The following is a 13,716-nucleotide window of genomic DNA, read 5'->3' on the forward strand; positions in this document are numbered from 1 at the left end:
ATTGGCCAGATGCAGCCCAAATATTCTATTTGACGTTCAAGCTGACCAGATCTAGCCCCTCACACCTACCCTGCAATGTTGTTAAAATGTACAGAAAATAGACTCCATCAGCTGCCATGGGGGTAAGCTAGAGGTAGTAGATAGCTTCTGTTACCTAGGTGATCAAGTTAGTAGCAGAGGTGGACGCTGCAAGAGCATAACTGTGAGGAATTTAGAAATAATGTTTATTTACAAAAATACTTGGAGAAATTTTGATGGAGTTTCTCTCTTTCTATCCCCACCCCCTTTGGTCTTGTTTGCCTTAAATAAAGAGTGACAGACATAGAATTGAGAAGAGTCTCTAGTCTTGTAGAAGACTTAGCAACCCTGTCTGATCCTGGGGACACAATGAATGGAAGCTCATACATTCTGTATTAGAAAGGGTATCCAGCTATAGAAACCATGAAATGTCATCCTCTGACCATTCTAGGAGGTCAGTAACTCCCTATAAACTCAGACCAAGAGGACCCACAGTGAACCATTGTCCACATCAAAGGTGGACATAAAATGATGATAAGGAGGAGGAGGATAAGAACACTAAAGTGACCAATGCCAGGAAAATGAATGCTTTTGTAAATATGACTCTTCTGTTCTTTGGACACAACAAAAAATATAGAAAATCTGAACAACTTTGTTGAGTCTTGCTAGTGTTTTGACATTTTTATAAACACTATCTCAGTTTGAAGTCCAGAGTTTATTGTTGTTTAATACCAGATTCCTGACTGAATACACTTATGACCAGAGACCTCCAACCATGACCATCCCATCTTTTTCTTGGTCACTGTGTATCTAGGGCTACTTTATCCTATGTATCCTTCCCCTTTCAAAACTGTAACTTGGAGATTTGGTTGCTGTTTTTAGCAGACATAAAAAGACTGGCTCCCTCATTGGGTTCTCCCTTGTTTGCTGGCTCCCCCATTTGTTGGCTTCTTCATTGGGTTTTCCCTCATTTGCTGGCTCCTCCACTAGCTGGTTCTCTCATTTGCTGGCTCCCCCATTGGCTGGCTCATTCTTGTCTGCACATTATCCTTCTTTGTCTTCATTGTTGATTTAAATGTTTGTAGGATTCCTTGCAAGAAGTCAGTGGAATGATGAGTCATGTCATTACACGACTGCAACTCAGTCAACTGTACGATGAGAAAGATCAGCAACTTGGGTGTGTAAGTATCTGTTTGACAACTTGTTTGTTTTTAACATATCTGAGCAGTCTTCAGTGAAACTGTTTTTTGAGAAAATGAAGTATTGAAATATACATCAAGAGAAAAGTTTGTTTGTAGTATAATTGTGATGTGGTGTTGAGGGAGTGATCTGGTTAAGTGTTGTTGTGAGATGTTAAAAGAAAGCAGAAAAGAATCATCATCATCGTTTAACATCTGCCTTCCATGCTGGCATGGGTGGGACGGTTTGGCAGGAGCCAGTCAGGCAGAAGCCTGCACCCGTCTCCTGTGATTGTTTTGGCAGGATTTTTACAGCTGGATGCGGACTCAGTGCTTTTTATGTGGCACAAGCACAGGTTAGGTTTTTACAGCTGGATGCCCTTCCAAATGCCAACCAGTGTGGACTGGATGCTTTTTAAGTGGCACCTGCACTGACAGGGTCACCAAGTATCTTGCAAAACCAAAAACTCTTTTGAGAGGAGATGTGATCTTGTGTCAGATGAAGAAAAGTTAGAGTGAGGCAGAGAGACAGAAACAGGTGTCTTGCCGTAGAAGAGGTACAAGGAGAGAGAGAGAGAATGAAGACAAAAACAGATGTGCCATCACAAAGGAAATACATGGTTACCCAACCTGAAGGAAGTGCAGGAGTAGGAAAGAGAGAGAGGGTAGGAGACAGCAGGATAGAAATGGTGGCTAAATGCCAGGCATACTCACAAGGGACAGGGATCAGAATATAAATGGGATGGTTGAGTAAAGAAAGAGAGAGATATAGATGGTTGCAAGTGCCAGGGCATACCATTGGGGTTTGAACGGCATAATATAAATGGCAGGATATTGCAAAGGAAGCATGATTAAAGAGTGCGGAGGTGGGCAGTGATTGGCAAAAACCTTTCCGGGGTGGCTACCGGATAGCAATGATACAGAAGAACAGGTTTGGGGAGTGAGAAGTAGGCATAATGTATGAAGGAGGAAATGTGAAGAAGAGATGTAGGTGGGTTTGTTGGGGTAGGGTGAGTGAAAAGTTTTCTTGTTCCATGTGGGTTGGGGACAGCAATGATACTATGAGGCAGGGCGTGAGTGGGACACACAGGTCAGAAGCTAGCAGAAAGCAATGATACAGTGGCACAGGGCCATGGATTGGGGAGTGGGAGGTAAGCATAGTGCATGAAGTGGAAATGTGAGGAAGAGAAGAGATCTAATTTGTTTTTTTGTGGTAGAGTATGTGAAATGTTTTCTTGTTAAAAGCAGAAATATGGGTGAAAATAAATTGAATCCTATTGAATTATCATTGTGGTTTGAGAAAAGTTCAGTCAGTCAATCTTTCTTGTAGATATCGCAGTGGATCTGGAGTCCAGACAGTATAGAAAATGTTTTACAGTCATATTTGCTTCCTTATTTAAGAATTGCTGCACTCTTACAGCGACATTTATTTGATGAAGAATTCCCACAGAAAAAGGTAAGTATTTGATAGAGATTTTGGTAAATATTTTACTCTTTTTTTTATTCAGTTGTAAGCAAAATCTGCTTAATTTCTTCTCAGGTGTATCATCATCATTGCTTTGTTTCCATGAGTTGGATGCTAACTTCTCTCTCTATTTATCACAGTCCAGTACACATAACAACAAAGAAGGCACCAATGTTTGTTGCTTCTTCTGGGTACATTTTGGTGTTCCAATGGCACCACGTGTAAAGAATTTCCTTTATTTTCTCTCTCTATCAGTTGGTTATTTATTCAGAGACATTGCTCTTTTAGGTGTGGCCTGGGGAGTCTACATCACATTTACTTCTTCATTTCTTTTAGTATAGTTTTTAGGAATGCTCGCAATCTGTCCCTGACAACTCGGTTCCCCAACTCTTCCTCACTCACTTGACCTTCACACAATATGTCCCTGTTGAACCTCTTCCCCACAACATTTATCCTCCTAATACCCATTTCTTTCCCTTCTTTTGCATTCTTGTGAACTTTCTCCACTCATTGACCCTCTCCCATCCTTGCTTCCAATTATACACACCTCCCACTCACATCTCTCTCTAGCTCCTATTGAGGGAGCCATGTATCTCTTTTAATGCAAGACCCCTATTTTAATCCCTCTATTCATACTCTAACTCATCTCCTGGCACTAAACCACCTCCTTCACAACTGCTCCCTCCTCATTTGAGTGGTCTTACAAATTATTTGTTGGATGCTGCTGGTTCTACAGAGAACCACCCAGTCCACTCTGTAAAGTGGTTGGCATTAGGAAGGTCATCCAACCATAGAAACTATGCCAAAGCGGACATTAGAGCTTGGCACATTGTTCTGTGTAGCAGAGCTCCTGTTGAACTATCCAATCCATGCCAGCATGGAAAGTGGATGTTAACTGAGAGTGGTGATTATGTATACACTTATATATGTGTATGTATGTATACATGGTAATGTTAAACTGAGATAATTGTTTAACCCATTGCCTGCCATGAGCCCCATTTGAGGATCTGCTAAAAACCGTCTCACTGCCAGTTGGTCATTTTTATTTGAAGTGAATTGCTTATGTACATAGCGTTTGCAGAGGTGTGTTTAACAATATTTAGTAGTTTAAAGTTTGTCGTTATTATCTCTGGCTAATTCTAAAGGACATTTTATGTCATAAATTGCAATTTTTGAACTACAAAAATATTGACTGTTTTGAAAACTTTCTTTTTTTGGCATTTCTTATTTATATCATTCCTTGATATTTCATACATATTCGCACTTGATACTATAGTTTGAAAAAAATTTAAATGTTTATTATTTTAATTGAATAGAAAAGGAGAAATATGTTTTTTTACAGTGATCCCTATTTGGAACTTTTTGAAAAGTTTATCATAATTTCCAAAATAATTCACATATGAAGAAAATTTAAATACTATATATTATTTTAACTCCTAAGATACTTGGCAAAGCCAAAAAATATTAATAACAAAAATTTGGCAGTTAATGAGTTAAATACAAGTTTAAGAATATGAATGGAACATTTACTGATGACGAGGGACTCGAAATTGAGATTAGCCAAAATTATGAAATTTATGGTGATTGGAACTAAAATCTTTGGATTTTATGATATGTACTAAAAGCTGCTATGTTTAAATATTTTTTTCTGTTTCAGTATCCATCTGAATTTACCTACCTCTGCCACTACCTCATGTTAGGTGGAAAGTCTTGTGATAGCCAGCCAAGCGCATCTGTTGATACTCAATCAGGATTATCTATTCCTCGCAAAATAGAAGAAACTCAACGAACTGAACATTTTGTTCAATTCTGTGTACCTGAGATTTTACCAATCACCCGGTTCTGGCTACATGAATTAGCTACAGCAATTGATGGACCTCCTTCTCTCAAGAATCAAGTATGTCACCCCAAATCACACTCATGTCTTCAACTCATACATAGATGCATTAAGTCATACGAGGTGTGTGTGTGTTCTGTTTTTAATTATCTAAGTTCTTCCTCCGAAGAAGTAGCTGGTTTCTTACAAAGATACAAAACTCCATCATTGGAATGTTGATAACTAAAGCAAAGTCTCATTTTAAACTCAAGAAAAGTTTTGCACATTTTTACTGTTCCATTTACAGATTGTATTTGTAATGTGAGAGTCAGTTGGTTGAGTTCTTTGCTCTGAAAACCCTAGCTTATCCAGATTGGCACTTTGGCAGTTACTCATAATACCAAGGGCACCAATTATTGATATAAATGGAATTTAAAATCTGGATACATTATTTACATTTGACGGATATTTGCCCTCATCTTGTTTGTTGTTAATACAGCGTTTCAGCTTATATACCCTCCAGCCTTCATCAGGTGTCCTGGGGAAATTTTGAACCTGGGTTCTCATTCCTAAGGTATTTTTCGATGTTATTATTATTATTATTCAGGTCACTGCCTGGAATCTTGGGGTTAGTAGCCTGCGCTCTTAACTTCTACGCCATATGCCTGTGGGAAAGTATATCAGCCAAAACGTTGTTTTAACAAGATTAAGACAAATATCCGTCAAATGTAAATAATTCTTCATCTCTCAAATATAGAACTGTAAAATCTGGATGTTTAGAATCTAGAGGTTTCAAAGCAGTTGTCTGTACACATATGTGTGTGTGTGATTTAACTGCTAGAGTAAGAATAGCCTGGGCAAAGTTTAGAGAGCTCTTACCTCTGCTGGTGACAAAAGGCCTCTCGCTCAAAGTAAAAGGCAGACTGTATGATGCATGTGTACGTACAGCCATGCTACATGGTAGTGAAACTTGGGCTGTGACTGCTGAGGAGTTGCATAAGCTCACAAGAAATGAAGCTAGTATGCTCCGATGGATGTGTAACGTCAGTGTTCATAATCGACAGAGTGTAAGTACCTTGAGAGAAAAGTTGAACCTAAGAAGTATCAGTTGTTGTGTGCAAGAGAGACGTATGCGCTGGTATGGTCATGTGATGAGAATGGCTGAAGATAGTTGTGTGCGAAAGTGCCACACCCTGGCAGTTGAGGGGACCTGTGGAAGAGGTAGACCCAGGAAAACCTGGGTCGAGGCGGTGAAGCACGACCTTCGAACTTTAGGTCTCACCAAGGAAATGACCAGTGACCGAGACCTTTGGAGGCATGCTGTGCGTGAGAAAACCCGGCAAGACCAGTTAGAACAGTCAAAATCAAGATCAAACCTGTCTGGCCCCCGTGTAGGTGGCATGTAAAAGCACCATCCGTTCGTGTTCGTTGCCAGCCTGGCCTGGCCCCCGTGCTGGTGACACGTAAAAGTACCATCCGTTTGTGGCCGTTTGCCAGCTCTGTCTGGCCCCCGTGCCGGTGACACGTAAAAGCACCATCCGTTCGTGGCCGTTTGCCAGCTCTGTCTGGCCCCCGTGCCGGTGACACGTAAAAGCACCATCCGTTCGTGGCCGTTTGCCAGCCCTGTCTGGCCCCCATGTCGGTGACATGTAAAAGCACCATCCGTTCATGTCCGTTGCCAGCCTCGCCTGGCCCCCGTGCCGGTGACACGTAAAAGCACCATCCGTTCGTGGCCGTTTGCCAGCCCTGTCTGGCCCCCATGTCGGTGGCATGTAAAAGCACCATCCGTTCGTGCCCGTTGCCAGCCTCGCCTGGCCCCCGTGCCGGTGACACGTAAAAGCACCATCCGTTCGTGGCCGTTTGCCAGCTCTGTCTGGCCCCCGTGTTGGTGGCACGTAAAAGCACCATCCGTTCGTGTCCGTTGCCAGCCTCGCCTGGCCCCCGTGCCGGTGACACGTAAAAGCACCATCCGTTCGTGGCCGTTTGCCAGCTCTGTCTGGCACCTGTGCAGGTGGCACGTAAAAAGCACCCACTACACTCATGGAGTGGTTGGCGTTAGGAAGGGCATCCAGCCGTAGAAACACTGCCAGATCTGACTGGGCCTGATGAAGCCTTCCAGCTTCACAGACCCCAGTTGAACCGTCCAACCCATGCTAGCATGGAGAATGGACGCTAAATGATGATGATGATGATGATGATGATGTGAATTATATGAGTTACTTCAAATTTCATGCTCAGATTTTGCAGTAAATTGAAAGCTTAGGCAGTGCATGATTTGCCAGTTGTTCAGGTTCCAAACATGGCTACCCTGTATGATAATGTTGAATATTTGCCTGAAAGATCAAAGAAAAGCACCAACCTTCTATACTTGAGATCAGGAATTTTTACAGAATGTAATCATTGCCTTTTGTATATTAAATCACAAGCCGTGTGTATGTCTGTGTGTTTTCTTACTAATGCGGTTATTTTATTTGATTTTCTTTTTCAGTATTTACTTCCTTCAAGTTTTTTTTTCCATCCACCAAGGCTTGTGGAACTTCCTGATCAATACTACAAAATATTCCAGGAGTACCGCAACAAAACCTGTATGATTTGTAACAAAATTCCTCGAGATCCAACGATATGTTTAATATGTGCAGAGTTTCTCTGCTTCCGAGAAGCTTGCTGTGAACATGAATCAGTTCGAGAATGTGTACAGGTAAGCACTGTCTACTTGAAGTTTATTGCACTTGTTTTATTTGTGAAGTTCTGTTAAATTTTTTATGAAACTTGTGAACATAGTTTGTAGCATAAAGTAGTTAAAAGAGGAATCTTATGTTGGAGAAGATGTTAGTTTTCTGTAGTGTAATTTGTCCCAGATTGTTGTCTTATGTGTAAAGATATTCAGCTGTAAAATATAATATGGTGCATTTATTCTTGTATAATATACACTTGTCTATAGTGTCAATCTGTAAATATGGACAGTCAATTCTGCTGGTGCCACATAAAAAGCACCCAGTCCACACCCTGTAAAGTGGTTGGCGTTAGGAAGGGCATCCAGCCATAGAAACCAAGCCAGACTGTGGAGCCTGGTACAGCTCCTGTCAAATCATCCAAACCATGCCAGCTTGGAAAATGGATGATGATGATGGTGAATTCTTGGGAAACTATTTCGTATGCTAACTCTAAGCTCTCTGAATGCACATATAGATTGCAATTACTGCACAAAAGTTTAATCATTATTGTAATTAATAATCATACGTTCTGTGTGCATAACAATGTCTGCATACTGACTGCTAAAACTTAACATTGCTCTCTTCTGTAATAGAGTGACTTGTCGTTGGTGCTGTGAGGGATGGTAGAAAAGGCTTTAGTCGTGACTGTTGTATCAAATATACCGAGTGGTTTCCCACATCTTCAACAAAATAAAAAACAAATTCAAAAACTGAAATTTTACCAGTGTTGCATAAAAGTTGCAGCTGCTACTGTTGTCAACTCAACCATGGGATGAAATCATACCATCATGGTTTTAATGTAACAAATAAATATGAGAATATTTATTTCATGAATTCATGTTCAAATATAGAAATTTGTAAAACTGTTCAACCCTAGCTTTGTAATTGATAAGTTGAAGAAGATTAAAGATTTTTTATGTAGATCTTTTTTTGATTCTGCTTCATCTTCAAGCAGAAGATCCAATGTTTTCCTCTGGTTGGATGCTAGTTTCTGCTAGAAAGCAATTGTCTGTAAACCAAGTTGAGTCAACTGCTTTGACTCAAATGAAAATTTCCCTTGAGTCTAATTGAGTCAGCCACTCGAGTTGTTCACTTGTTGTATATCATTGACAAAATCAGCTGAGTGGAACCTAGTCTTGTCTAGATTAGTAAATCACAGCCAAAAATACTTTTCTTATTTCTAATAGTGTTACTATTAGAAATAAATAAAATAGGATGGCTTAACCAGTGATTGAACCTGGAGACTTGCTGGAAGTTTATGGCCTCAAAGTAGTGAAAGAGCTATGTCCAAATTCTAGCATTTTCCCTGCTGTTAAACGAGTGTACCTTTTGAGAATCCAACCATAGAATAAAAACAAAATTTAATAATATTTGCCAAATGTGATGCTTGTTGTTGTGTAAAGTGGGATTTGTTATTTCAATTTCTTTTTCCTGTCTAGCATTCAATAACTTGTGGGGCTGGAACGGGTGTGTTTCTGTTGGTAAACTCAAGCATAGTAGTTGTGATCCGTGGCCAGAGAGCAGCACTTTGGGGATCAGTCTATCTCGACAAACATGGTGAGGAAGATGAAGAACTGAGGTGAGTCAACTTTATTACCAATTCCATTCTCTCTTTCAGGCTTTTTGCATTCGCAATTGATGTCTGTTTTTCTTTTTTTTTAAAATAGTTGTTTCTGGTAGGTACTGTAACTTTTTAGGGCTTGTTCCAGATTTTAAAAGACAAAAACAGCTGACGACAGACATCTCTTTCTCTCTCTCTCATAAGGAGTTCAACAGTGCAAACTGTCAAAAGATCGACCTGTGACCATATTGTCTTGCAGTCATCATCATCATCTTTTAACATCCATTTTCCATGCTAGCATGGGTTGGATGGTTTGACTGGGGTCTGGGAAGTCAGGAAGCTGCACCAGGCTCCAAACTGATCTGGCAGTGTTTCTACAGCTGGATGTCCTTCCTAACACCTACCACTCCGTGAGTGTAGTGGGTGCTTTTTCGTGCCACCGGCACAGGGGCCAGAGGATCCTGGCAATGGCCACGATCGGTTGGTGCTTTTTACATGCCACCGGCATGGGCACCAGTCAAGGCGGCGCTGGCATCGGTCATGTTCGGATGGTGCTTTTAACATGCTACTGGCACGAGTATCACAACTACAATTTCCATTTGATTTGTAGAATTGGACTATGCCTGTCCAGGATATAGTACAGCCTGGGGCTGTATTAATCTTCGAGTAACTAGGTTGGCTGACACTGTTTTACTTTTTTGATTTAAGGCAAAAGATGAGGTTAGATCTTGATGCTGGAGTTGATGTGCTTTTTGATATTTTCATTAAATGATAAGAAAAATTAACCCAAATAAAAGTTGTTTGTTTTTTTAAATCTATCAAAATTCATCCATTAAGATCAACAATGGTCTGACAAGAGTTGAAATTATTTGTTCAGTTTAAGAAAGAAACGAGGATGTTAATACAGAAAGATCATCGGTCATTTCAATGTAATTGCTTGAAAAAAGATCGTGTCTGACTTTAAGAAATCTCTCCACCTTGTCCAAATATGGAAGTCTCATGGAGATGGGGTTGTGGTGGTGGTGGTGGGGGAATAAGAAGTTGATTTTGAGTTATTTGAGTTGTATTTATTAAGTTATATGGAAGGTGGTGGTCAGATAAGGAAATGATTTTGTATTTTAGCTGATGTTTGATAAGAGAATGGGTGGGGGGGTGGCATGATATTTCTGTATTAGCATCCTCATTTCTCTCTTAAACTAAAGAAATAATTTCAACGCTTATCAGATCATTGTTGATCTTAATGCTGATATCTTGAATTGGATGAATTTTGGTAGATTTAAAAAAACAAACACCTTTTATTAGGTTAATATTTTTTATCATTTAATGAAAATATCAAAAAGGAGATCAACTCCAGCATCAAGATCTAACCTCATCTTTTGCCTTAAATCATAAAAAAATAAACCAATTTTTGCAGAGAGAACTAAAATATATGAGCCAATGATAGAGCCTCTATGACCTGCTGGAAATAGTAGCCAAATCTCCCTCAAATCAAGCCCTACCAACTTAAGAAAGGAAAGATTCTTGGATAGTGTGATCTTAGTAATCATAGATGTTCTTAAAGATGGGGTTGTCATGATTGGAATGTCTTTGATTTCTGAGTTTTTCAATCAGAGTTAGCCTGGAAGTAAAACAACAATTAGAAATATTGCTGGTTTATTTGAAACTGGTAGAACTGATCAGATGTGAATAATATGAAAGAAATAAGAATTCGATTGTTATGTCAGCATTATTTATTGAACATCTCCTCTCTGTCTTCTCTCTCTCTCACACACACCACATGAAGCAATAAAATCTTTGAGTACTTTCCATCAATGATTTATCTAAATATGCAAATATTCTATGCCACCTCTCCATGTACAATGTTGTACAGATCTACAGAGTTCTAATATTGATCTCTGTAGTGATTATTTCATCTTTATTTCTACAAGTACAGTCAGGTCTAAGCTTCACTGAAGAAGTCTCATATGACTGAAACATATCCAATGTTGTCTCCCTTACTTGTTGAGCCACTTAAACTATATTAATTACTGAGCTAATGTTGTTGTCTTTTCCTCTTCGCATAATTATTTCTAATTAGTTTCTTTTTCTTTTATGCTGATTATGTTAACTATGTTAATGCTAACTTAATAATTGTTAAATAAAGAATATAATGTCTTCCCCTTCACCATTTTACAAAAAGGAAGGACACATTGGATTATGAGGTTCTTATTAGTATTTGATTGCAAAACAAAAAGGCAAGACAGTCTCTGCTGGAATAGCTTGGATCATTGATCTGCTCATTTTCGCCTAAGCCGTAACTCTTGCCCTGTCACTTTATTTTTCTTGTCCTGAAATTAAAACAACTAACCATGATGTTTTTGTTTTCCTTCCTGCAGACGTGGAAAGCCTCTCTACCTAAGTGAAGAACGTTATCAGCTATTGGAGCAGCAATGGCGTACACACAATTTTGACCATGCCTGCAAACAGTGGATCTGGCACAAGAATAACTTATGACCTGGACTTAAACTGCTCTAGCAGTTGCTGCCTTTGCTCACCATTATAATAATAATAACAATGATGATGATGTTAGTGTTGCTGCTGTTGTTGTTGCGGTTTTTGTTGTTGATAATATTTTGTTTTCTTCAGTTATTTTTTTGTTATTGTTACTCTCTCTCTCTCTCTGTTGCACCTCCCCAATTTTATTCTCTCTTCTCCCATCTTTGGAACCCTCTAACAAAGACTATTTTTAATTATCACTGGTGCTGTTCTTGTTATTATCGTTGCTGTCCTCTCCAGTCATGACCCTCCACCTCTAATAATTCCCCCTCCCCTGTAAATTCTCTCCCCTCACACTTTACCTCACGTCATTGAACTACGACTGCTGCTGCTGTTGTTATTGTTGTCTTGCCTATCATTCCTGCTCCTTGCCTTTTTCATTGTTACTAAAGAATCCTGTTGTTGTTACCTGTTTACTGTGATGTTGGGAACTGCATGGCAAGGGGAGGCCTGCTATGCTTTACTCTCAAGGAACAAAAACTCTGCCTGTTGGACATATGAACGTAGAAAGATGAGGACTGTGCGAATTTCCGAGAGAGGGAGAGAGAAGGAGACAGTGGGTGTGTGTGTGTATTTATGTATATAGGAGAAAATGAAATGTCTGTTGTATACGTAAATGAGTGTTTGTGTATGTGTGCATGTATGTACAGTGCTGTATATGTTTGTGTATCTGGTGGCGGCAGGGTGTGTATATTTTTATCTCTCCATTTACACTCTCTCTCTCTCTCTTTCTTTCTTAAGTCTTTCGATTTTTTAAAAAATGATTCCTCTTACCCTTGTTATTTTCCCACTTCACCCCATTCCTCACATTCTTTTTTCCTTTCCTAATTCCATCTCCCATATTTCTCTCTTTCCCTACACACACACACTCTTTCCTTTCCCAGTCTTCAATTTGTTTTCCTTTCATTTATTCCTCCTCCTCTTCGGCTTCCTAAGAGCATTCATACTTTCTTGTTCTTATGTAGCAAATGTGTTAAAAATGTATAAATTTTTTTAAACAGCACCAAAAGACAAGCGCAACAGCAGCAGTAGCAGCCACCACCACCTCCACCACAACAACAACAGCAAATATACCACTGAATTTCTTTGAACTTGTATTCTAGCCAAACTGTATATTAAATCTATTAAAAGAACAAAAAATATTGTTTCTTCTTCACAATAAAATATATAATAATAATAATACTAATAGAGATGAAATACGTCTTGCTTACTTTTCTTCACTTTAGCTCTGACACTCTTTTGTATTGTCGCATGTCTGTATGAATGTGTGTGTGTCTGTCTGTGGTGTTTGCATATCCACAGAACTTGCAAGCTATGGAATATGAGAGAATATGTCATGGAATATGACAATATGAGAGAGAGTTAAATAGAAGGAAATAGCAGAGTTCAATATCAGAAGTTATTTTGGAAATATATATATCATCATCATCATCATCATCATCATCGTTTAACGTCCATTTTCCGCGCTAGCACGGATTGGACGGTTTCGACCGGGGTCTGGGGAGCTCGGGACTGCCCCAGGCTCCAGTCTAGTCTGGCAGTGTTTCTACAGCTGGATGCCCTTCCTAACGCCAACCACTCCGCGAGTGTAGTGGGTGTTTTTTACGTGCCACCTGCACAGGTGCCAGAGGGGTCTGGCATCGGCCAAGTTCGGATGGTGCTTTTTATGTGGGGGGGGTGTAGAAATATATAGGGGAGCACCAGTGGGGAGGGTGGTTCAGAGAAATGATGACAGGTTCTAGGCAAGTAGAACGTAGGATATCAAGAGAGGGGTAATGCATGGTGAAATAGCATGTTGAAGAGGGGGGTTCGAAGAGTAGACACCTATAATGGTGATATATATATATATATATATACGACCTCCAACACACAAGTGCAAACAAGGGAGTCAGAGAAAGGCAGAATGCCACTTAAATCTGAACACTACTATAGAAATATTCCTTCAAAAAAACTTTTCTTCTAATTTTTCTAAATTTAATTATTTAATCGTTACAGTTGAAAAGGTCTCAAAATGACCGAAACCGGTACTGAAATGTTCACTATAAAATTATTTTAGCATTTTCTATTTTTGACTTGTTTTTTCATATATATATATATATATATATATATATTATATATATATATATATATATATATATATATATATATATATATATATAAATGTATGACAGGCTTCTTTCAGTTTCCGTCTACCAAATCCACTCACAAAGCTTTGGTCAGCCCAAGGCTTATAGTAAAAGACACTTGACCAACTGAACAACAAAACCATGTGGCTGGGAAGCAAACTTCTTAACACACAGCCTTGCCTGTGCCTATGTTCTAGTTTCAAATCATGCTGAGGTCAGCTTTACCTTTCATCCTTCTGGGGTCAAAGTGCATTAATCAAGAACTGGGATCAATTTAATTGATTAATCCCTCCTCATCAATTT

The 13,716-nt window shown here is 39.3% G+C and overlaps 1 protein-coding gene across 3 annotated transcripts in view; it reads left to right on the plus strand.

The window, feature by feature from the left end:
• Positions 1-12,484, plus strand: part of LOC115216342 (E3 ubiquitin-protein ligase UBR3) — a 64,757-nt gene extending 52,273 nt beyond the window's left edge. Inside the window, exons 32-38 of one of the 3 annotated variants that reach the window (XR_005000927.1) lie at positions 1,104-1,199; positions 2,527-2,652; positions 4,319-4,621; positions 6,966-7,175; positions 8,631-8,770; positions 11,128-11,316; positions 12,289-12,484. Coding sequence is in view for 2 of the 3 variants with exons in the window: in XM_036506483.1 (XP_036362376.1) it covers positions 1,104-1,199; positions 2,527-2,652; positions 4,319-4,621; positions 6,966-7,175; positions 8,631-8,770; positions 11,128-11,245 (993 nt within the window). In the remaining variant the exon portion in view is untranslated. Of the gene's footprint in view, positions 1-1,103; positions 1,200-2,526; positions 2,653-4,318; positions 4,622-6,965; positions 7,176-8,630; positions 8,771-11,127 lie in introns of all 3 variants that reach the window. The other 2 variants (XM_036506483.1, XM_029785585.2) reach the window with 2 other exon arrangements.
• The last annotated feature ends 1,232 nt before the right edge of the window (positions 12,485-13,716 follow it).

Source organism: Octopus sinensis, linkage group LG10 (genome assembly GCF_006345805.1).
Source record: "Octopus sinensis linkage group LG10, ASM634580v1, whole genome shotgun sequence".
In the NCBI taxonomy this organism is placed as follows: domain Eukaryota; kingdom Metazoa; phylum Mollusca; class Cephalopoda; order Octopoda; family Octopodidae; genus Octopus; species Octopus sinensis.